The 25,344-nt window shown below is 37.8% G+C and overlaps 1 protein-coding gene across 7 annotated transcripts in view; it reads right to left on the bottom strand.

The window, feature by feature from the left end:
• Window positions 1-25,344, bottom strand: part of FNIP2 (folliculin interacting protein 2) — a 116,942-nt gene that overhangs the window by 33,218 nt on the left and 58,380 nt on the right. For 5 of the 7 annotated variants that reach the window (XM_079153538.1, XM_079153543.1, XM_079153541.1 and 2 more), the window contains 7 exons: window positions 23,820-23,960; window positions 21,170-21,270; window positions 20,964-21,035; window positions 19,343-19,443; window positions 19,077-19,166; window positions 17,443-17,514; window positions 7,547-7,676 (listed from right to left, as the gene is read on the bottom strand). In XM_079153538.1, the coding sequence (XP_079009664.1) occupies window positions 7,547-7,676; window positions 17,443-17,514; window positions 19,077-19,166; window positions 19,343-19,443; window positions 20,964-21,035; window positions 21,170-21,270; window positions 23,820-23,960 (707 nt within the window). The remainder of the gene's footprint in view (window positions 1-7,546; window positions 7,677-17,442; window positions 17,515-19,076; window positions 19,167-19,342; window positions 19,444-20,963; window positions 21,036-21,169; window positions 21,271-23,819; window positions 23,961-25,344) is intronic. The other 2 variants (XM_079153542.1, XM_079153540.1) reach the window with 1 other exon arrangement.

The following is a 25,344-nucleotide window of genomic DNA, read 5'->3' as shown; positions in this document are numbered from 1 at the left end:
TTCCAGGCTAACTTTTCTAAAGATATTAAAACCACAAGGTGAAGTTACTCCTGTCAGTGCTCAGATTAAGCCATGTGGTTGACAGCTGAGAAATACCCCCAGCAGAAAGAATAGCCTCTTCTGTTTTAAATTCTCAAAAATCTTATGATTTTTTTTGAGAGACTCTGCTTCTGTGACAAAATAGCCATGAAGCGAATAAATTCTGAATGTATGTACCCAATTTGTCTTGTGGAATAATCCTCGCTATTATGGTCTAACCAAATCTCTTTTATTTATTTATTTATTTGTTTTAATTAAAAATCATAAATTTACATAGGGCAATGTTGTTTGATTCATTCTGTTATTTTTTCCCTTTCCCCCACCCCTCCCACCCCTCTTTTTCCTCTATACAGTCCTTCTTTCCTTCATTCTTACCACCCTCCTTATCCCTAACCCTAAACCTAACCCTAACCCTAACGCTAACCCCTCCTACCCCCCCTTATATGTCCTCATCCGTTTATCAGTGAGATCATTTGTCCTTTAGTTTTTTGAGATTGGCTTATCTCACTTAGCATGATATCCTCCAATTTCATCCATTTGCCTGCAAATGCCATAATTTTATCATTCGTCATGGCGGAGTAATATTCCATTGTATGTATATGCCACAGTTTCTTTATCCAGTCATCAACTGAAGGGCATCTAGGTTGGTTCCACAATCTGGCTATTGTGAATTGAGCAGTTATGAACATTGGTGTGGCTGTATCTCTGTAGTATGCTGATTTTAAGTCCTTTGGGTATAGGCCAAGGAGTGGGATAGCTGGGTCAAATGGTGGTTCCATTCCAAGCTTTCTGAGGAATCTCCATACTGCTTTCCAGAGTGGCTGCACTAATTTGCAACCCCACCAGCAATGTATGAGTGTACCTTTTTTCCCACATCCTCGCCAACACCTACTGTTGCTTGTGTTCTTGATAATCACCATTCTAGTTGGGGTGAGATGAAATCTTAGGTAGTTTTGATTTGCATTTCTCTTATTACTAGAGATGTTGAACATTTTTTCATATATCTGTTGATTGCTTGTACATCTTCTTCTGTGAAGTGTCTGTTCATTTCCTTAGCCCATTTGTTGATTGGATTATTTGTATTCTTGGTGTAGAGTTTTTTGAGTTCTTTATAGATTCTGGAAATTAGCGCTCTATCTGAAGTATGAGTGGCAAAGATATTCTCCCACTCTGTAGGCTCTCTCTTCACATTACTGATAGTTTCCTTTGCTGAGAGAAAGCTTTTTAGTTTGAATCTATCCCAGTGGTTGATTCTAGCTTTTATTTCTTGTGCTATGGGAGTCCTGTTAAGGAAGTCTGATCCTAAGCCAACAAGTTGAAGGTTTGGACCTACTTTTTCTTCTATAAGATGCAGGGTCTCTCTAACCAAATCTCTTATTTAACTATCGTGAAAAGCCAGCATAGCTGACATGATGCTGCTAAAAGCAAGAGTAAGGATAAAATAATTAATTTGCTTTGTTCTATAAAGATTCTAAAGCAAAGATATAACATTGCAAAGGAAAGAACCCTGCCTGGAACACAGTAGGTACACAACTTTTTTCTTTTTCTCTTTACCATTTAGCCTCTATCTCTGATAAATACAGGAGGGCACTGCTGCCTATGACCCAACAATTCCTGATGCTGGGCAGAATTCAAGGCAATCAGCCTCCTACCCTTGGTCCTCAGCTTTTTACTTTGTGCTGTATTTTCACAATATGTAAAGTTCCTGTGACTTCAAATACATCCAGAGTTTATAAAACATACAGATCAAAAGTTTTATAGTTAGAAAAGCTATTTTTAAAGGAAGGGAGAAGACATCTTGTTCTAATCTCAGAACTATCCTTCCACTTCACACAAATTCTCAGACATGCAGGTATGACTGATCAGTACGTAAAATGCCCTCACTTCAGACATGCCACTGGCAGCACATGATCTTCTAGTTGTAAATACTACTCTTTACAATAAACCACCAACTATATTCTCCAAGAAATCCCCAGATCCTTCTCATCAGAAAAAATTCTAAATCTTTTAGAATGTCATGTGATTTCACATAATGCCCCATTCTCTTTTCTAAAGTACCTGTGTTAAAACCTTGTTTTCCTACACTAGTTTATTTCTGTTGCCTATAAAAAACTCTTCCGGGCTGGGGATATAGCTCAGTTTGGAGAGTGCCTGCCTGTCAAGCACAAGGCCCTGGGTTCAATCCCCAGCACCACACACACACACACACACAATCTTCTAAGCTTGTACTATTAGACATGCTTAAAATTCTTTCTTCTTTGCCATCTATGTCTCTTCTTTTTCAAAAGTAAACTCTTATATTGGTCTACTCCTCATCAGGTCAACAGATCTTTAATAATCTAACAGTTATAATTACTGAACTCTGCATCTTTATTCTTCTTCCATTATCTTCAATTCCACCCAATAGTCAACTCAGCTCCTCTGTTTTAACATAGCAGAGAGCGCCACCTGCTGGATTTCTGTAAAACTTCCACAGCTGTAACAGTAGCAACCCTCCTCACTTCCCTACATACATCTTCTAGTGAATTCTAAAGCAACTGAGCTTCATTCTATTGGCCTGGATCAACTGTACAAACTGGAACCAGCCAGATCGCATAGTATCACAATTCTATTTTTAAATTATTCCACAATAAAAGGATGTTTGAGAATGTTTTAAAAAAAATTGAGTATACACCCCCAATACTTTAGTATACCTTTACCTACAAGTCACCATGTAAGTAAGGTACACAGGCTGATTTGTAAACAAACAAACCAAGGCAGAGTTGCTTACTCAGTTGTGGGGGGGAGGGGGGGGGCGGAAAGCTTCTTAGTGACAATGCTAGAGTTAGAACCCAGGGTTTTTGTCTCTAGTCTAGGTTCAGATACTGGGCATTAGAAATGAACTCTGACCACATTCCTCATCTGTCAGCTGGTGCTTGTGCCCTCTGAGGCATTACACAGCCGGAGCACTGAGGGGAAAGAGCTGGAAGCAATCGATCAGCTGATGGGCTTCAGGTTGCAGAAAGACCACTGTTTTAGTCCGTTTTTTCACTGTTATGATCGAAAGACCTGACTTGAACAGTTTTAGAGGAGGAAAAGTTTATTTGGTGCTCATGGTTTCAGAGGTCTCAGTCCATGTATGGCGGATGCCATTCCTCAGGGCCTGAGGTAAGGCAGACCATCGTGGTGGAAGTGTGGTACAGGAAAAAGGCTCAGGACATGGACAACAAGAAGTAGAGAAAGACAACTCTCACCACAGACAAAACATAAATACCAAGGGCACACCACCAGAAACCGACCTCTTCCAGCCATACCCTACCTGCCTGAAGTCACCACCCAGTTAATCCCTATCAGCAAAACAATATACTGATTAGGTTAAGGGTCTCACAACCCAATCATTTCACCTCTAAGTTTCTTGCATTGTCTCACACATGAGCTTTTGGGGAGTATCTAATAACCACCCTACACAATTTTTTCCTTTTAAACAAAGAGAACTTAATTGATGCTTTGAATACACATTTATGTACATTTTAAGTACTTCAAGATCATAAAGCAAAACTTATAATTATTTTAATATTTCTTGACAACCTATCATTGTATCAGGACTACTTGTTTTTTTATTTCTGTCAGCTTTGATTTACTATGAACCTATGAATTACATTGAACCACATGGAATTGACATTTTGTTATGCCACAGAACATTCCATCAGCAACTTCATATGGTTTGTTCAATAATTCTTTTTTTTCTTCTTCTTCTTTTTTTAGGTTCTGAGGATAGGACTCAGGGCCTTTTACATGCGAGGCAAGCACTCTACCACTAAGCTACATTGCCAGCCCCTTTTATTTCATTTGTGACAGGGTCTCCTTAAGCTCAGGCTGGCCTCCAACTTGTGATCCTTCTGCTCCAGTCTCCGAGTAGCTGAGATCACAGGTGTGGGCCATCCTGCCTGGCTGGTGTTCCATTTAATAAATCAAATCAAAAGGCTTCCTGGTAGCTGGGGAGATAGCTTAGTCGGTAGAGTGCTTACCTTGCAAGCACAAGGCCCTGGGTTCGATCCCCAGCACTGCCAAAAAAAAAAAAAAAAAAAAAAAAATGCTTCCTGGATTATTTTTACCTTGCTTTTTTTGGGGTTTCAATGGCCTAGTGACACAATCCTGGTGGCTTTTCTTCCCTTACTGGTACTGCTGGTATCAGTTATCCAATGCCCAAGATGCAAAAGCTTACCACCTGGTACAGCGGGGGGGGGGGGGGGCTGAGGTCAGTGTGGTGCCAACTGTTACGGATTTGAATATCACTCCTGACTGCCTTTAATTCTCTTAGAAAAGAAGTTTTTAATTTTCTCTCAAAATCAGAAAATCATTTTTTATACCTACTGTTCTCCTGTCTTTTGTATGAGAAACTAATTTTCTTACCCACTACCTGCAAAAATGCAGGTAATTAATAACAACAGCCTTTGAATGAAGAGATGGCTCTTCACAGGCACAGGAAATCAAGTCAAAATGTCTTCATATTCTCAGTGTTCAACAGTACTATACTAAGGGCTGGCTTTATACGCATGTAAATCTGCTCTCAGAAAGGCCCCAGGTTTTGTATAATGTTCTGCAACTGTCATCTTGAATTCTTAAATGATTTATCTTTGAACTAGTGTCCTTTAAGAGAAGTCTAATGTGACAACGACACTTGTACATGAACTGGGAAGACGTGGGGCAGCGGTTCATACATGGATGGGCTCAGGCCTGAGGATGTGCAAACCAGAGTCTGGCCCAGGAGTCAGATATACACCAAACATTTCTGAGGCAAGACAGGGTGCCACAAGGCTCCAAGATGGCAGGCTGGACTTGGACCCTGACTGATGGCTATGACAGTAGTAATAGTAGAAGCAACAGTGGCCACTATCATGGGAGAGGAATGAGAAAGGGAGGGACTGAAAGGAACCATGGGAAGAGGTCAGACTGCCCATCCATCACTGGAGTCCTTCCCTAAGGAGTCTGCACAAATATTTAATTTTCTGACCTGAGCCCTACAGCAGTAAATTATCACAAAGCAAAGAGTTACACAAGGACACAGCAATAAAGTGAATTGGGAGTTACTGGAATCTTTCAAAAAGTTATCATCTCTGATTCTGAAAATTGCTGCAACATTACAAAAGCAATGTTAACAGGTATAAAAATAGAAATTTAATGTAAAGATTGTTGTACTGGAAAGACTTTCTATATGAAGATTCAGATAAGCGAATTATTAATGAAGAAGATCATTTTAAAATTAATGTTTCCTCATATTTGAAGAAACAGCAATAGAATGCAGAAACAAATTTTGAACAGCTTATAAGGACACTTGGTTTCTTGTCAAAGTTCTAGGAAACATCAAAGGATACATCAAATAGCCACATATAAATTTACATCTGCAATTGAATTCAGATTTAACGCAAAATGGACTTGTGTGAAGAATTTAATCTTTCTTTTTAGAAAAATGCTCCACAAAAATCACCTGAACTAGATGTATGAAAGTTCATATTTTAAAAGTTTATCAGTCATTTATCCCAATGTTATCACAGCCCATAAAGCTCCAGTAGTAATCAGTCAGCAAAAGATCCTTCTCTAAATAACTATTAAATATTATTTGCCATTCTGCATTTGCCAGGAGTGACTAATGCCACTCTCAATATCAAATGAAAGCCAAGTTGCTAAAGTATAAATTTTGATAATAGTGAATTTGCAGAAAAGCCTGAAAAATCTTATGATATATCAAGATTTCATATTAAGTACTTTTATAGCAGTATATAAAATTATGATACCAAGAATATTTTTGGAATTTGTAAGTTTATGTTGTTATTTACATATCACTGTTATCTCTATTATGTTTTATAAGTAAAATATTTTTAAAGACAAAGTTTTATATTTTAATACCTTTAAGAGCATTTTTCCTGCTTTCTGAGCAAGGGGCCTGGCATTTTTACTTTGCATTGGCCCCCACAAATTATGTAGTCAGCCCTGACTGTATTCATAGGCTTTCTGAATGTGAGATTCTTATTTTAGGCAGAAATTCACTAGAGATTGATTAATTCCCAGTGCCAACCCTTGGAATCCTTCAAATTAGAGTTTTGAAGGATTTCAGTACAGTGGGATGGAGAAATGCTATATATAACTTGGGACATAAACCTGAAGGAATAAAAGAGCATTTTCAGTAAAGTGATGGCTAAGGTGGAAGGTTTCCAAGATTCATCTCTTCCAGTCGCAGCTGTCATGCCCGTGGGGATGGTGGTGGCGCCAACTCCTGGAGGTTGTAGTAATAGCAACAGCAGTGACAGGAGTAGCAATAGCAAAAGTCATAAAGGCCAATAGTCTATTCACCATATGCTGTGTCCAGGCTAACCACCTGACTTGCTTTACCTCATTTAACCATCTTAACAACCCTCTGAGGCTGAAACTAATATTATTATCACAATGTAGATGAGGAAGCAATGCTCAGAATCCAGGTTGACTTGTTCTAACATGCAGGACTTATCCTCACACCAAAGGTCGAGTTCTCACTCATTCCACTTGAACTTAACCAACCAAAAAGCAGCTCCTCAGTGAATGATGCAGCTATGCTTTTATCTTCCCGTCTTGCTCCCTAGGACTGTGGGAGGAACAGAAGGGCCGCCCTAACCTCTCTTTTCTCTGCTTATCCTTTCAGTGCCCTGTCCTCCACAGGGCTCCCCGCTTTTTGTACAACGATCACTGGGTTTTCTCCTTCCTTGAGTTCCAAAGGACTTTATGCCTCCCTACAGCATGTATCTCTTTATATTATTATTTAGGTGCATATCACCTTCCTAATAGTGCATACAAGTTTAAATGCAGCCATGTAGCCAAACCATCTTTACATCCTCACTCATCCCTATGGAGTCATTACTAGCTAATTTACTAAATCAACTGATGTGAATTTTTATAGTAACGTATAAAAACTTCCCTTTTTGTGTGCTAGAAGAAGAGCTTGGATGCTACTGGTTTGACATCAAATATGTTTTGGACACAACTAAACTTTAGATTAAAAAACCAACTGAAATGAAAGCAGAAAGTATTTGATGCCACCTATATTTATAACCATATTCATGCCCTGCCTGTTCAGTTTAAGAATTTGAGATTTACAATGAGAATAAACCACTAATATGAATAGAGAGTATGACACATATTTCATAAACCACATCACTCCAAGGAAGAGACTGATACCACCCTGCATGACTTATAAGATCTACATTTGTAAGGGATCCAATTTAAAAAGAGTGCACACTCACTTTAACAGCAAAACTAGCTCAAATGTGGCACAACTACTGAGATATTTCCCAGTGTCTTCTATTCCAGAATTTTTTGGTAAGCTTTAATCTATTTTCTCCTTCAAACTTCTAACTTGTAAACTTTCCAGTTACCCTTAAACTCGTGGAAGGTTCTGGCTCCTCCTACTGACAACAGGTGAGCATGGTTGCCCTCCTGGGCTCATTACGCTGCCTACACTAGCACTTTCCTCAGTAAGAGCAAACTTGAAACTCACCTCCTTGGAATGATGCCATTCTCCAAACTCGTTGTCTGACTTCGAAGCCAGCGGCGTTGATAACTGCTGGAAGAAGATGTAGAGGAGCTTGGCGATGGAAAAGGTGTGATCAAAAGGCTGCTTAGTGAGGCTGTGAAGAAGGAAATTTGAAATTTGAACTTGAGGTAAATGAGTCCTTATGTAGTTACATAATGCACACCAGTATGTATGTATCTAGTACCACTGAACTGTAAATTTAAAATGGATAAGATGGCAAATTTTATGTTATGGGTATTTTAACACAAAAAAATTGAAGAAAAAAAAAAAAAAAACAACATATGCCAAGTCACCTGAATTTTCAAGTTCTACCAATCACATCCAGCAGGGGGAGTCTATAATTTTTGTTTTATGAAGATTTCTACACAGCAAGAAAAGATCCTTTATAAAGGTAACCACATTAAAGGAAATAAGGATCACAGGTAGGGCAAGTACATAAATAATCAGGCCCCACATTATTTATGTAGAATAAATTATTACTCACCCAATCAAGAGACTGCAGATTTCTGATAACATGGTTCTTATAACAACTTTATATTGTTAAGTAGGTAACTAATGCCAAATTATCATGCTTACTTATATGAATTTCTTCCTCTTGACAACCTCTTCACTCTATTTTTTTAGGTCAAATTAAGAATATCCTCCTATCAGATCCTGTCTCCAAACCCTCATTTCCAAATACACAATTCTCGTCCTCGTATGCTCCAACCCCTACAATCCCCTTGCCTGTCAAAGAGCAACTTCTAACTCTAAATATGTTTGTTTCAATGACTTATTTTGCATACATGAGCTTATACTTATGGAATAAATGACTACAGTAATTAACAGAAAAACAAAATGACTACAATTTTCTTTAAGTAATGGGGGTAAATTCTTCAATCAGTGCTCAGAGAACACCTCTGTGAAAACAGATACCTCAAGTGACACTTAAATCCCAACGATAGCAGCCATGGGAAGAGTTCAGAAGGAGTACATCCCAGATATTCTATATGAAATAACTAAATAATATCAACAGTTAAAAAAAAAAAAAGGGAGTATTTCTACTTACATGTATGGATGGACATATTTCCCCCTCTCATTTAAATACTCAACTGAACATCTACTATATATATGTCAACCATTTTATAAGGCACTTTTATAAGGCAGAGAATAGTAAACTCAACTGAGTGAGTAGGTCTCTGCTGCCCTCATGGAGCTCGCATTCTGAGGGAGAAGAAACAAACAAAAACTCCCAGAGAACAAACAAGGTAACCACAGAATGTGGCAAAACACAAGGAAAAACCTTGCCACAGGGAAGAGGAAGTGCAAAAGTCAAAAACTCAGAAGGTGTTACAATTTCTTTGATGCAAGAATCTTGAGATTGACTTATTTTTGCAGAAAAATGTAGTCATAGTATCAGACAATTGACACTCTCAGGACTCTGTGCTGAAATAGGGCTACAGTAAGCATCTAGGGCAGGTCCAAACTAAGGCCTAACAGCTGGTTTTGACACTGACAAACACATTTCAACTTGCAAAAAGACATTTGGGGGAAGGATGCTGCAGACAACACTCAATCTTCTCTCTTCTGCAGCCAACCAAAGGTAAATGTTCGGCAATGTTCCCATCAAAATAAAAAACATTCATGGGATCAATCCCATATTTCTTCTCCAAGTTCATCCTATACCACCCTTTCCACACCACAGATCACCTTCTTTCTCTTCTTCTTTTTTAGAACCAGGAATTAAACCTGGGGGTGCTCTATGACTGAACTACATCCCCAAGCCCCCCCCCCCCCCCCCTTTTTAAATTTTCAAACAGGGTCTCACTAAGTTGCTAAGGCTGGTCTTGAACTTGCAATCCTCCTGTCTCAGGCTCCCACCTGAAAGAAGGCAGCCAGGTTTTGATTATAGATATGGTCATCGAAGACTGGCTGCCTTTTTTCTATTCTTATTCACAATGGATTTTCTATTCCTTATTCACAAATCTGCAGTCTATTATCATCCGAGGTATTTGCACTAGCTGTCCCATCCCTAAAATGGTCTTCTATCCGATCTTCACGGAGAATTCATGGAGACTTAATGGAGATTCATGGAGTCCTACTGGCGTTCAAGTCTCAGCTGAAATTTCACCCTTTCAGAGGACGTGCACCCCATATGTTTTCTTTCCTTCAGTGATAAGTGTGTGCCTACATTTCAGTGTTTAACATCTGTCTCTCCTTTATTGACTATAAATTCCATGAGATCAGGGTTTATGTGTATTCTGAGCACTGATCCATCCCCATCCCTAGAAGACTGTCACATGAGATGCTCACTGAATATTGGGCCAACAATTATGTTAATGACAGTAATGCCTATCTCAATCAGTAAGTATAACAGCAACAGAGCAGTACAGAAACAACTTTCTAGGCTGAATCACTGGCTAAAGTTGTATATACAACACTTAGATTTTACTTTTTTAACCAACCTTCATTTAAAGTTTGTTTTTGTTTTTTTGGTGGTGGTGGTATGTTCTGAACCTGAGTACCTTTTATATCTGTTGGATGAAAAGGGTACACATCCCAAACACAACAGCTTTTGTTCACTGTGAGACTCAAAGTACTTCTTTTTGAGTTTTTGCTTAGCCACTTCAAAAATGTAAGGTGACTTAGTCTAGTATGTAGTTATACTCTAAAGACAAAATAGAAGCATTTAAAAGGTAAACGAGTAGAGCTGTTATTATTGTCTAAGAGGAAAATTTCATTTTTAATAAACTGAGCATATTAACTTAACAGGCAAATCAAATTACACATAATATATTTTAGTTCCCAAACCACAAAATTAATTTAGGACTTTAAAAGGATGCCATTTTAAGTTTTAATAAAATTTATATAAAGTCCCCTGAATAAAAAAAAAAGACAATGTTCTCATTACCATGATTTCAAAACACCTCAAATTTAATTTCTTTTCTTTTTTAAAAATATTTTTTAGTTGTAGATGGACACAATGCCTTTATTTTATATATTTATTTTTATGTGGTGCTAAGGATCAAATCCACTGCCTCACACGTGCTAGGTGGGCACATTACCACTGAGACATAACCCCAGTCCCAAATTTTAATTTCTTATCTGGGACATAAACTCTAGACCACCCTGGGTGATCAACTCATTCTCCACATTTATATACCAAGTTATTTGACCTTTGTCTATTATCCAGAGTCTGAACTCTAAGAATGAAGTATGTATAAAAACTTATGAAAAATAAATAATCTTGGTTCTTTGTTCTTCCATACGAAGTAGAAGTTTAGTCTGGCTTCATGGGAAATTTTAATTCAAATTACATTGAATTTATAGATTAATTTGTAAAATGTGATCTTTCACTCCATCTGTTTAAGTCTTTTAATGAAGTTTTAAAAATTTATCCATCACAGTGTCACACATTTTCTTAGATTTATCCTTTGATCCCTTACAGCTTTGACTGCTACTTGTATTACTTTGTGATTCTAATTTTTCTTAAGCAGGTATATAAGAATACAAGTTTAGAAAGGAAAAAGCTAAAATGAAAGAAAGAGAACAAACCTGTGAAAGTGAAGATGACAAATATTCATTCCAGGAAAATGCCAAAGGTCTAACTTGAAATATAAGAAGTGGAAAGAAAAGAAGAAACTGAGTTCTGCCCAACCTACCCTACAGATCGTCAAACAAATATAATATGAGCAAAGCAAAGCAAGGTCAAGGCCCAGATACTTGACAGTAAAGACACAGGCAGACATTTCTAGACCTGGACAGTTTATCATTTAAGAGGATGGAAAGACTAAGCCAAAAGGACCAGCTCCCAAAGATCCTTATCCCACACCCAAAATTGTAACAGCACAAAAGGGATCAGTACCTCCAACACAAGCTATGGGACACCTATTGCTGGGAGCTCGTTCTAGACTGCAGCTAAGTATTTTTATATTCTGCAGTTCTAGTTTGAAGAGGACAGGACAGAAGGTCCTCATATATCAGAACTGCGGAGGTAAAGAGAGAGTGTCATGGCAGCCTCCCAGGGGAGATGAACTCCTAGCAGCTCCTCAGAGTCCTCCCATCTTCTCATGTGCCAGAAAGATCCCAGGTTGTGCTGCCAAGACTTCTGTTGAAGTTGAAGCTTTTGTCTGTGTACATAGGTGCAAAGGTCAACAGCATGTCAGGGCCTTTCCCCTACACGGATGGTAAACAAAAAATAATATCTGGAGATGAGGATGAAACTCAATGGCAGAGTGCATGCATGGCACCAAAAAACAAAACAAAAAAACAAAGAGTCAAGCCCTCTTGACTCCTACTCCTCTCCTTTACCAAGCACTGCATCAGGTAAGTCAGCAAGAGGTTCAGGTACAAATGGGACATCATTTTGCATTATTCCATGGTGACCTACATTGTGATGAAATCTGACTTCATTTTTGATGTTCTTCTGCTGAAGGCTCTGAAGCTTCACCCCATTCCCCTGGCCTCTTTCTGCTCCCTCTGGGCAAGCCGATGAGAAAGTTCAGGTGCCAGTGGGAAGTTTAAACCACATGCAGAAACACTTGCCCAGATTTACCATCATGAAAACCCCATACTTTTCTTTCTTTGTTTTCTCAAGCCTTTTTCTGGCCAACTTAGGAAGTCAACTGCTCTCTTCAGAAAAAACTCATTACGTGAGTAAAAAGCCTTTCCACTTCCTTATAGTATGTGTATATGATTATCATCAGTCTTGATCCAAATCAAACATTGGGCAGGGTCCATCCTGTATCTGCAGAGTGGCTGAAACATAAGTTTTATCTGAACACTTTGGTGATGTGTATTCTTGGTCATTTGAAAACAATAAAACTGTTGAAAAGTACATATTAGAAATATTCCTCATACCGACCTATTTATTTTACCACTTTTGAAGACAGAAGAAAGGCAGCTACAAAAAGAACAGGAAAATCATTTTCCTTGCTGCTGATTTACCAACTGTGATGAAGAGAGCCTAGAGCTAAATTGTGGGCAGATGATGAGGCTCGACGATGCTAATCTCAATCCCAGTCCTTGGAACCTTACACTGCTCGCAGATCCAAGACTTCTAAATTTCAGCTGCTGCTCTGACCCATCTCTTTTGAGTCAGTTTCTTATTTCTAAATTATAACAGGTTACTCACAAGTGGAGAATCTGTGGACACTTCTAGCTAAAAATTATTTTACTATCTGTCTCCCTGAAGGTCTCTTGCTTGTCCTCCACTGGTAATGTCATCACATTATCCTCTGCTTGTCTTCTCAAGTCAGAAACTGGACAGTCATGCTTGCTTTCTTCCTCCTCCCCTACAACCCATGTCCCATTAGTCACTGAGCCTGCCAATGCTGCTGCTTAGTATGCCAGAAACCCACCTCTCTTCTCTCCTAAAACCTTACTTGAAATAACCTACCATGCCACTAAAATAATCTCTTAAGATTTATCTTTTTAAAAAAATTTTTTAGTTGTGGATAGACCTTTATTTTATTTATTTATTTAATGTGGTACTGAGGAATCAAACCCAGTGCCTCACACATGCTAGGCAAGTGCTCTACCACTGAGCCACAATCCCAGCCCCCTTAAAATCTGTCTTTGCACAGAAGATACATTCAAAGTATCCAAAAGAGAATATAATGAAAAGTATTTCTCCTCTACACCCCAAGAAACATTCTATGAATGAGGAAACAGCTGCTTATGGGACTTGGGCAAAAAATATAGAAGATGACTATATATGTATATATTTCACTTATAAATATATGGCATTTTGTAGTGCAGAATGTAAGAAAGTGCTCGAAATAGCACCCCCACTAGATAGGGGTATATAAAATGAGCAAAGGAGCTAAGAAAAAGAGCTCCCAATAGCCATAGCTGGAATGATTTGAGCAACAACAACAAAAAATGACACAGTATTAGATTATAATCCAAAGTAAAAAAATAAATACCCTTGAGTCCATATTGATTTAATGACCAAATAAATAAATAAATGGGAAGATGAGACATCTCTTCCATGTAGAAGAATTCCAACTAATTTATGTAGGCCCTCTGCTCTCAAGGAGGGGGGCTGCAATCCCCCACTCTGTAGGTGGACAGTGACATCTTATCAAAGCAGAGTATGGAAAGGGGGAAATAATTTGCAGTGGAGAAACCTGACAAATATCACCTCAGCCAGGTAAACAAGGCCAGTGTCAATGGTCACAAGGCACAGTGAGAAGTGGCCTTGACCTGATGTGATGAAAACAGCACTTTACCCCTGTGGTCTTCCCTCCCTGGACTCACAACCTCAGGCTCATCATGAGGAAAACTGCCAACAGTCTAATAGTAGGGCACTCTACAAAATACCTACCAGCCAGTACTCTCAAGACTGTCATGATTCGCAAAAACAAAGTCTGAGAACCTACCACAGCCAAAGAAGCCTAAAGAGACCTGACCATTAAATGTAATGTGGTCCTGGAATAGAGGGCATTAGGTAAAAATCAAGGAAATAACTAAACTATGGACTTTGGCTAATGATCATGTATCACTTATATTAATATTAGTTCATTCATTGTCATAATTCATATACTAATGTTAAGGTGTTAATAACAGGGCAGACTAGGATGAGTTATAAGAGAACTGTGAAAAATCTTCTAAATTTTGCTGTACATCTGTAACTGTTTTAACAATAAAATTTACCTTAAAAACTTTTCCTATCTCTCTACTCTTTAGACAAAAGTTAAAAATTACAGAGCTAAAAGAGAATAAACCCCATCTTACTCTCTCCACTTCCGCTAATTTAACTCTAACATTTGCAACTCCTCTTCTGGTTCAGAACTGGGATCTTGGTTTCTCCACAATTTAAGGTGGGTAATAAGGAGTAGAAATCTTAGAGAATGGATTACAATAAGAACATAAAAGAACTCTTATATTAACAGAGTTCTGAATCCCACCAAAGATGTGATGCTCACACTAGTCTATGTGGACTGAGGGATTTTAGAGCAGTTCCCAGGCATGAACCTAAATGTGAGCACATCTACCAGAAAATTCAGGGGAGCAAACTCCCTCTTAAGGGCATTGACAGTCCTTTCCATCCCCTTTGACCCCTTCCTCTCAACAGGAGAAGTGGAGATTGCAAGTACAGACTGCCAAACTACCAAACAGAGGCAGTCTTCGTTCACTATCAAAATTCACATTAGTATCATACTGTCCCCAATTCCCAGATCTGGTCAGTACCAAGATCCTCTCTTGGACTGCAAGAAAACATTCAGATCTGGCTGCCACAAACCTGTACTTTAATGTGAATTCTATTTTCCTGCTTCTCAAAAGGCATGGAAAAATAGTTTTAGAGCAATTTAGAATCTGAAGATTATCAAACAAATGAGATTTAGACTTGTACAACATGAACTAGTTTTAACAATTATTTATTTTTTAAAATATTTTTTTAGATGTTGATAGACCTTTATTTTATTCATTTATTTATATGTGGTGCTGAGAATCAAACCCAGTGCCTCACACAAGCTAGGTAAGCGTTCTACCACTGAGCCACAATCCCAGTCCCTAGTTTTATCAATTATATTATAAACTGAAGTTACCTAGGAAAATCCAAACTTCCTCCCAATGTTTCTGTTGGCATTAGTTCCCTAAAAATCTCTGAATATTTTCTGGAAGAAGGGGTATAAAAAAAGTAAAATAAGATTACAGCAGGACAGAAATCCTGTGACGTGAACATTCAGAAGAGACTCTGGTGGAACATCACTCATGTCCCTTCCCTCACAGACAGGTGAAGAACTCTCACTTTGCTGCTTTGAAATTCAACCACAGCAAGACTAGTCCAGTGCCAGTCCTATCACATGGGACCTACAAACGCATTGGGCTGAGGGTCACTAGGACACTAGGGTCTTCAGTGCACACTCAGAGTCTTTGAATAACTGATGGAATTCAGAGTTCAGCTGCCAGTGACCCACAAGGAATGAGGAAATTACCCGAGTATCATTAAATGTGAAAAACAGTTCACTTAGCACATCACATACTGCCTTCCGCCTTTTTAGATTTTAAGTGAAAATAACACAGGTCTAATCAATGGGAGCAACATTTCAGACCAAAGGTTATTAGCCCAACTTCACAGAAAAGATAATAAACACCAACATGAATCAATTTTAACCACAGATAAAACACTATATACTTTAGATATACACATGCATGTATGCTGTATATACATGTGTGTAATATAAACATATATACATATGCATATATATGAATGATAGCAAGGGGAGCAAATTGCCATCTCAGGGGCACTGGCAGCCCTCTCCATCATCTCTTTCATATAAATATATATGGAAACTATAAATATATATATATTAAATGCCAAACAGGAAGATTCAGTAATGATCATATTTCATTTAATAACCTGGGAGCAGAGTTGGACAGAGTGGGACAAGGGCTTTGACACTACATAGAAGAAACACAAAGATTTTTGAGGCAGCATCTGAGGGAAAGAACTGGAAAAAATGAGTGAAAGGCCAGGAGGAAAGACACCAGAGGTCTGAACTCGGACGGTCAGGGACTGCTGGCCGGTTGACTTCTTGGTTGAAGGAGCCATGTGTCAGAGGAGAAACCAACAGGATGCTCCTAGTGCTCACTGAAATAGAGGAGGCCTGCAGGAAGTGTATTCATCGGGCAAAGTCCCACAAACCTAAGTCCCTGGATTATTAATTCATCCCCCTTCTGTTCTAACACAGAACGTACCTCAGATCTGAACCACAAATCAAAAATCTAAAGCAGCATCATGTACAAAAGCAGAAACCAAGGGATCCTAAAAGCAGTTATTAGAAAAATTCAGGGAAGGAAGGAAGAAAGGATGGAAGGAAGGCAGGCAGGCAGGAAGGGAGAGAGGGCAGGAGGGAGGAAAAGAAAGAGAGAGAAGAAAAATCATGGAATGAGACAGTCATCAGTGCCCTATGTACATGTATGATTACACAAATAGTGTGAGTCTACATCATGTACAACCATAGAAACAAAAGGATGTACCCCAATTGTGTACAATGAATCAAAATGAAGTCTGCAAAAAATAAATAACTTTAAAAAAAGAAAAAAAAAAAAAAAACTTATCAGGACCACTTGAAAAGCTGTACTAACTGGTTTTATTACTTCCATGTAGTAAGTGCTCAGACTATGGTACAAGGCCCTCTAGAGGGAAAGTTTAAACATTTTGAGTCACCCAACTCTCAATAAAAAAATTTGTGTGTGTACTCACAACATATGTATATTTGTTTATTTCTGTATAAGTAATGTTCCTGTTTTAACATCTCATAATGTGTAACACATAATGTAAATTTTTTAAATTACAAAAAATCCTTAACAGGTGAAGTAAAAATAAATACATAAATAAATAAAGAAAGAAAAGGAGGAGAGGAAGGAAGGACGGGAGGAAGGAAGGAAGGAAGGAAGGAAGGAAGGAAGGAAGGAAAGTAAGTTCAGAGCTTTTAGAAGGACGGCAGGGTACCTGAAACACAATTTAGTTCAGTGTTCTAGGACAGAAGAAAGGGTGAGCAGGTCAGTTGGCACCACTTGCACTGTCATTCACAGATTTACTTCAGCAGACACTTTCCCTCTGATTTCACATTTGGGAGTCAGCAAACAAATTTCCAGTACAACTGGCTCAAGGAAACTTCACTCTGGAAAGTGATTTCTCACCATACACTAGTCTCATATGAATCTGGGTATAAGACTAGTTTATGATGCATAATCATTCCCAGATGCTGCACACCAAAGTTTCAAATTTTTGGATATATAAGACTATCTTATGGAGAAAAAACAAAACAGCAAAAAGACAGAAAATGAGGCTTAAAAAGTTGGGAAAACAGAAGATGGGTAACTTTTTTTAAAAAAATCTTTATGGATTCATTAAACTGATAAAATACCTGATCGAGCAATGCCACTGTCCCTGTCTTCATTCTGCCCTCTGCTTGGCATATCAACAGGAGTGCTGTGCGCTGAGATAAAGGTAGAAGGAAAACATGTTATTGATGTTTTGGATCTAATGATACAAAAGTTTCAAAAATGACTGCAGTAATCTTTACATTTCAAAGTAGGCTACTGCTATTGATGATTGGTCTATTTATAAGAGATTAATTAGAAAGCAAAATTAAATACATAGATGATGGGAGAAAGAAGAAAACAGAAGTAACCATCTGCCTTTATCCTACTGAAGCCCATAAACTTTTTAAAAAATCCTGTATTATAAACTAATCAAGCAGTTAATACAAAGATCATTAAAAAGGTGGATATTTTTTAGCTATTTTCCTCATTAATAGTAGTACTTACACAGCACTATATTTTCAAAATGCTTTATAATTAGTTTCAGTAGTAACTGTAGGCAACTTAGGGAAGACAAATACTTGAAAACCATTTCATAAATTCAAAAAATGTTTCTGTTTATAACCCACTCTCTTGGCAGACAGAAAACATTTATATTCCTTTTCAAATATTTCTTCCTCTACTTCTTTTCCATACACACCCATACACAGTACTATTGTACAGTTACTTAGAAAAACTCCTATGTTGGCATGGATTTTGGAAAATTCTAAAGTATTACAGATTTCTAAGAAGACTTCAGATTGGCCTCAGTTGTAGTCTTACTAAGCTGGAAGGTAGATGAAATGTTGCTTGGTATGTTTTACAATGTACCAGAAGCCCAGTGCCCTGCCTGACTGTTGTACTTGCCAGTTATTTTCTGAAACACATTTATTTTCACAATTTTAAAGAGAGTATATAAACATGTTATCCTCACTCTAAGTAGGTGGGAGGGTGTCAGTTTCATTAGAATGTCAGTTAACTATGGTGTTTAGCATATTTCAGGCTACAAAGAACAGAATGAAAAATATCATTTGCCATACTCACAATCTTAAATGTTAGTAATGAAGATCCCCCACAGTTGTTAATCATGCCAAGACTACAATACACATTTAACAGCCTCAGCTAGCAAGGCCAGTGAAATGTCAGAATACCCAGATGACTACACCTGTAAAGAACCTAGAAATTACATTTAAATTACTTAAATGGGTGGGTGGTGGGGGGAAGGGGGGAGGGAGGGAGAGAGAGAGAGAGAGAGAGAGAGAGAGAGAGAGAGAGAGAGAGAGAGAGAGATTGACTGATCAATCTTCCATGCTCTTTAATTAAAGTGACTTTTAAAGAAACTCCATGCAGGTAAGGATGCAAGTGAATAAATGGAGAGAAAACACCATGGCAAAGGGAAATAGTTTGTAGCAGCAGAAGAGGCCCAGGAAAAATCAGAAAAAAGAATCCTCTTAGAAACACTAGGGGCTCATTTCAGATCAAAATCAGCTTACCCTGGGATATTAGCAGAGACATTTACTATAGAGGTTCATGGGATAAATTTTCAAAACACCATGAATTTGGCTGCATTTGAAATTATGTCTCTTATCACAAGAGCCCCTTGGATTTCTAGAGAAGCACAAATAGGACTTTTTCTGAGAACCAGTACAGGATTTATTAATGTGTGTGGGTCACACTGTACTCAGCATTCCACACAAACCTGCAAAGAAAGAAGCACTCCGGGTGAGCCGGAGAGGTCCTCCTTCAGCTGCCCCCTGCAGCAGTTTGCTGCTGCATGCTTGCAGCAGACCTGGAGACAGACACACAGGGGACGGCAAACAAAGCACACACACACAAAAATAAACACAGATTAAAGGTAATGCAAAACCAAACCAAAACAACACAACACAACCAACTCAAATAAAGTAAAACACACCCATAATAGTGGTATTCATAGAGAAAATTTGTTTGCGTGCCTGATTTTACCTAGGTTACTTCCAGTACGACCGGGACCCAAACTATGCTGACTTGCGTTCAGTTTTCCTGCATGAGGATCTTGGTTGATGTACTCAAAGCTGTCTTGCAAGCTAAATTCATCGAGGAGGAGGGAAGGAAAGAGAAGAGAAAAACATCAAGAGGCTAATAAAGCTGTTTTTTAGTAGACTCCCAAATACATGTAGCTGCTGAGTAGACACTTAATTGCATACAACTATATTTGGTAGTCTCACATCTACCAAAGGGAATTAAATTGGCAATTTTAGAGGAACTTGCTCAAGAAAAATAAAAAATTGTTGGAAGTAGCCAGATCCATACAACTAAACAATTGCATTCCTAACAATTTCATATTCTATAATGGGACAACAAACTCTAAATTCTGCTTCAGTGGCTGACACCTAGGATACTGCTATTTCTTTCTAAATTCTGCTTTAGCAACTGACACTCAAGATGTTGCTATTCATTTCAAGGATTTTACATAAACTCTCAAAATGAAATTAATTTTAACTCTTGATTAACATTTATGAATAATTCAGTAACTTTTTTCAGGGGTAAAAATATATCAAAATTATGATTCTCTTAGGAGTTGATTTCATAACTTCTAAAAAAAGTCAGAATTACTCATAAAATATGAGGGAAGTAGACTTAATAATATATTCTTTAACAAGAAAATAAGTATCAAGACTTTGAGGATAATATAGCATAACAAGGCCAAAATAATTTTTACTTAAATCTGAGCTCAATATTTACTATAGACAGCAGTGTGACAAATATTCAGGTAATCTCAAGGGGCTAAAAAAAAAGAATATCTCATAGTAAATAAACATCAATTCTCACATTGACTTAAGTCATGGTAGCCCAATGTTAAGTGCTCAAATTATTTTGCTGGAGGGTAGAGCAAAGTTTTACTCAGTGGTCCCCAAAGATGTAGAAGAATAAAATTTTAATTTTGCAGAGTTATTCATTTAACATCTAGGAATGCCCCTAATTTATAGTAAGTACTTCTTTTAAATTTATCAAGTATAACAAGTATATAAAATATTTCTGTTTGAAAGTTCAAAATGTATAAACAAAAGTACGGAGATGGGAACTTAAGTTAGATCATTTAATACATTTGAGTATTTTTAGTCTATGCCTAAGTACAAAAGGGGTAAATCAGAAGTCAAAATCAAAGTACCTATCAATCATAAAGGCTACACTGACTGCTCAGAATAGATGGCAAGCACAGACAAACCTCCTGTCAAACAGGTGTGATCAGCCCAGAAAAACTCATTATGTAATTCAATCCTACAGAAATAAATATTTTAAAACATAAAATATTGGGGAATGCCATTAAATCCTTAATATAGTCACTTCTCTTTTCCAGAGAATTAAAACTTGGTGGCTGGCTGCAGAAATGTAGTGGATAACCAAGGGCAACCCAAGATATAGATGTTGCTTTTAAGGCCACCCGAGAAAGTCAAAGTCCTTTTTTCCTGCTCACTGTTATTGAACACTGTCTACTTTTAAAACCCTTCTGTTAATGTGGACTCATCTTGCTTCTCATTTCAAAATGTCTGATGTTCTACAAAAAGTTATTCTATTTAGAAAAAGACACAAAAATAGAACTTACTTATTTGTACTTCCACAGAAGCTGCCCATTCTAGCAGAGAAAACTTTACTAATCATCAGCTGTGGAGGAGAACTGAAATAAATAAATAGATAAATAAATAAACAAATAAATAAATAAATAAATGAGGGAGAAGTGTATTTTTAAATTAAGGAGTCAATATCACCATTTTACTTCTCAAAACTGTAGAAAAAGAAGTTCAAACTCACCGTATATAGTGTATCTTTAAGGTGGAGCCTTTATAACTCATTGCGACTGAGCCAAACATCATTTCCCCTAGCATGTTGACATCAGAAGCTGGTCTTGTGTACTATACGCAGGAAACCAAAGTCAAAGTCAGTACATGGACCGTGTGATGTACGATGCAATAGAAAACAATGCTGTTATGTTGTGTGCACGTACAGCATGTGACAGTGATTCACCATTGTGTATAATCAAAATGTGCTAGATAAAAACATGTTAAAAACTTCATGAGAAAAGGAAGTAATACACTACGGTGTAGAAGTAAAAAAAGAAAACAAGGGTGCTTCTTTACTTTAGTGGCTAATTACTTTAGCGGGTAATTAAACCTGCAATTGGTCATCTTACGATCACAAACTGTAATGGTGACTGCCTGGGTTTCCCCCCAAATATTATTAATGTTCTTTATTTCTTCTTTATGCACATATGTTCACATAGGATCCAAGTGTTTATCAGAATTCATTTTTAACATTTATCCCCATTTATGAATTCTAGATAGATTATATCATGAAAGAAACAGGGTAACTCTTCCCTTGGTACTAAGAACACATCCTGAAAAGAAATATAATTCAGTATTATTCAACCAAATAATTAACAATGCTGATCAAAAATGCCACTGAGTGTAAGCAGGGTTTTGTGCAGGTCCAAAAGATAACAGATGGTCCAACTATTCTAAAATTTCATAAAAATATTTCAAAAATATTTCACTCTTCCAACATCAGACCAGTTTCTCTTATGCCTTTTTGTCATCCAAAAGGGTGGACTATACTCTTATTTACTTTTTATTTTTTGGTGGTGCTACACACAAGCTACAACCCAAACCTCTCCTTTGCTTTTTAACCAGAACAGCCTAACTTCACTGCTAATGCTCCACTGATTCCATTTGCTTTAAGGATAACCTTCTCCTTCCTGTCAAATCTAATGGATATTTTTTTGTTTTCATTTTTTTTTTTTTTTTTTTGGCGATGCTGGGGATTGAACCCAGGGCCTTGTGCTTGCAAGGCCAATTTGTTTTCTTAAACTACTATTCTCCATTTTCAATCTCTTTCTCAAATCATCCCTTGAACATGGTTGTTCCCTGGACGGCACTTCTGCTAACTGAATGCATTTTCAACCATGCTTTTGACTTTAATTTTTATGCACCTGCTGCTACATCTTTATTTGTAGGTCCAGACCTTTCTTCAGGTTCTAGAATCCTATATCCAAATTCTCTGTGATATAGGAGTTTGGGTATGTTTGCTAAGTCCTGAGGACACAAAGATGAACAGGATAGAATGTTGAACAACCAGTGTGCCACAGGCACCCTAGCATAGCTTGGCTGAAACAAAATAAAGTTCTCTGCAACCAAACCCACTAATCGGACTCTTTGACAGCGTGCTTTCTGAGGAAAACATGTGGGCATCCTCAACACTCTCCACTTAATCTTTTTCATTTTTTTCTTTTTCTTTTTGCATCACTGGAGATTGAATTTGGGGCCTTGTGCATGCTAGGTAATGCCCTACCACTAAGCTATGCCCTGAGCCTTTTTCATTTACTAAAACTCCAAATGCACATATATACACACACTGACACAAATATACACACCTACTTACATATGGTGGCAGAGGTGGAAAGAAAAAGATAAACCTACCAGTCTTACTAACCAGGTTCCTCTGTTGGATTAGAGCTCACATCAACCTCTTCCCACCATATGCAGACAGAAACCAGCTGGCTATTACCTTCTTTACTAATAAATTCCACTCATTTCCTTAATTTTATAATCTGCTTTTTTCTTGAGATATAAGTGCCATGTGCCAGATGTAATTCTCAACTAGCTGAAAATTTCACTCAATAATTTTTAAACTACAAACTGCTCTGAGACCCGAAAGCACTGTATAATAAGGGCAAATGCATGTTCCAAGTCCTGACAATGAAATTAACACAGTCCTGTGGACTTATGGCTGCTGGTAATTACCTGGCTTTGCTTTTCCAGCAACAGAGTAGACAAGATCCTACATGGGCTTAAAAGAGGGAGTCTGGCACATTACCCATCAATCAATGCCTTCTGCTCTTCAACAAAACACTTCTACCTTTGTATCTAAGTAGTCAATGTTTCTCATTATTATGGCCCTCATTCCTATCCTCTACCTCCACAAACACACACGCACAGTGTTAAAGAATGTCACCAGCTCTCGAATCTTCACACTCAAGTTTGGTCTTGCCATTTTTTCCTCTCCTAGACACGGCTTTCATTCTTTTACTGGCAAGTTCTATTTTCTTAGGATGCTCATATGCATTCACAAAATCTTTAGGAGTTCTTGTGACAAAATTGGAAAATACAGTTTTATTATTCTGGATCTGACAGCAAAGGAAACAAGACAATTTATCTCGTTTGCAACATTTCTTCCTCATTCAGCATGTATTATGCTGCATCACCTCTGCTTGATTACAGAGTTTTTAGAGAGACATGAGAGACAAAGTGCAAAAGCAGCACTGATGTGAAACATTTAGGATCACTCTGTTGAATACTTGTTCTCCCATTGCTGGAACAGAGTCCTCCAGCAGGCATTAGTCCCTGAGAAGAAGTCACAGTAAATTACTTTGACCCCATGGGGTGTTTCTATATAAGGCATGATTTACCTGGTACTTTGGAAGCTGCTCCTTGGCATGTGGTAAAGATCCCCCAGAAGAACTATGGGAAGAAATGCTGCTGCTGCTGCTGACGCTGCTGCTTCCTTGGCAGCACTTGGCTGATGTTTTCACAGGGACATCCTCTGTTTTCTGTGTTAAAAGAGGCAAGTAAGGTAAAGGATTAACAAGTGTATCAGGCTTCATTGACAAACTCTTCACTGGGAATCCTTTTGTCAAACCACCTAGGAGCCTGCACTGCATTCAAAACCAGAAGCTCTTATACACTTTTTCTTTAAAATGATGACAAAAATATGACTCCTGGGAGCCTAAAATATTTGGGAAGGGGGAATGCTGAAGTTACTATACAAGAACTAGTGAATTTAGACATTATTCTTAGTTTAATTACCAACATTTTATATTTCAAATTCATATTTTAAAAATCATCAAATGACAACCCACATGTTTTTGATTATTAAAAAAATCATTAGTACTATGTGGAATCATAATCTATAAAACTGATGAGGAGAAAGCTGGTGATTTAAACTTAAATTTTTACCAAGCAAATGGAACTAAGAAAACAAAGCTATTAATTTGGACAGGTTGGGTTGTGTTTTTCATGACACACCTCTTCCAGGACCTCTTTCAAGGTAGCGGGAAGGAAAATCACGAGGTTGAAATTGTGAAAGATGAAGCCAAAACCCTGAAATAGGAGCAACTGTTAACTATAGAGCATGTGACAGAAATATGGTCTTTAAAGGTTAGAGGTGATAGAGGATTATGTACTCCATATTCCCTTAAAAGTGTTCACTGCTAATTTTTTACATTAGCAACATAAAGGTATAAAGATATACCATCATTAATTTTCAACTTCATCTTTCACCAGAATCTATCACTCCCTATAGAAGCATCCTGCAACATCTATGAAAAGTAGTTTCTAGTCTGAATCTTGGCTTTTTTTTTTCCTTGTGCAGCTTTTGCTTGGAAAACCATGAATGCAACTGCAGCTTATCTAATCTTTGGTGTGACAGTCACACTGGTGGTCTAATGCAAATGCCTGCAGTCATGTGCTTTAAACAAACTCATGACATTTTGTGCTTGCCAAGTGGGGGTGAGAGGGGCTGAAAATGGGAAAAAAAAATGTAAGGAAAACATAAAATGTGCTGGCCCACAAAAGTCACTCCAGCAATGATGGCATTCCAGGTTGTACTGCTCTTACTTAATACCAGAAACATAGCCCCTCAGAGGACCTAAAATGACAGCAAGTCCCACCTGCTTCACAGACTGCAGGACCCTTTGGCTGGAGTACAACACAGTCAACAGTCTATAATTGGATACAACATCTGGTCGTGAGCAGACCACCAGCTGGATTCTGTGTAGTAGTGGACAAACTACAAGGTCCCTGGACTTAAGCTGCTTTTTTGATTAAACAAGTGCTTCTAAGAAAGCCTATGTTCCAGATTATGGAGTTATCACTACTCTGGTATCCTGACAATTCCAGTCCTCTTAAAAACCAGCGAGGATTCTTCCCCTCCAC

This window comes from Sciurus vulgaris (assembly GCF_902686455.1).
Source record: "Sciurus vulgaris genome assembly, chromosome: 9".
Classification (NCBI taxonomy): Eukaryota; Metazoa; Chordata; class Mammalia; order Rodentia; family Sciuridae; genus Sciurus; species Sciurus vulgaris.
The sequence above is the reverse complement of the archived record's forward strand: the minus strand, read 5'-3'. Positions and strand labels throughout refer to the sequence as shown.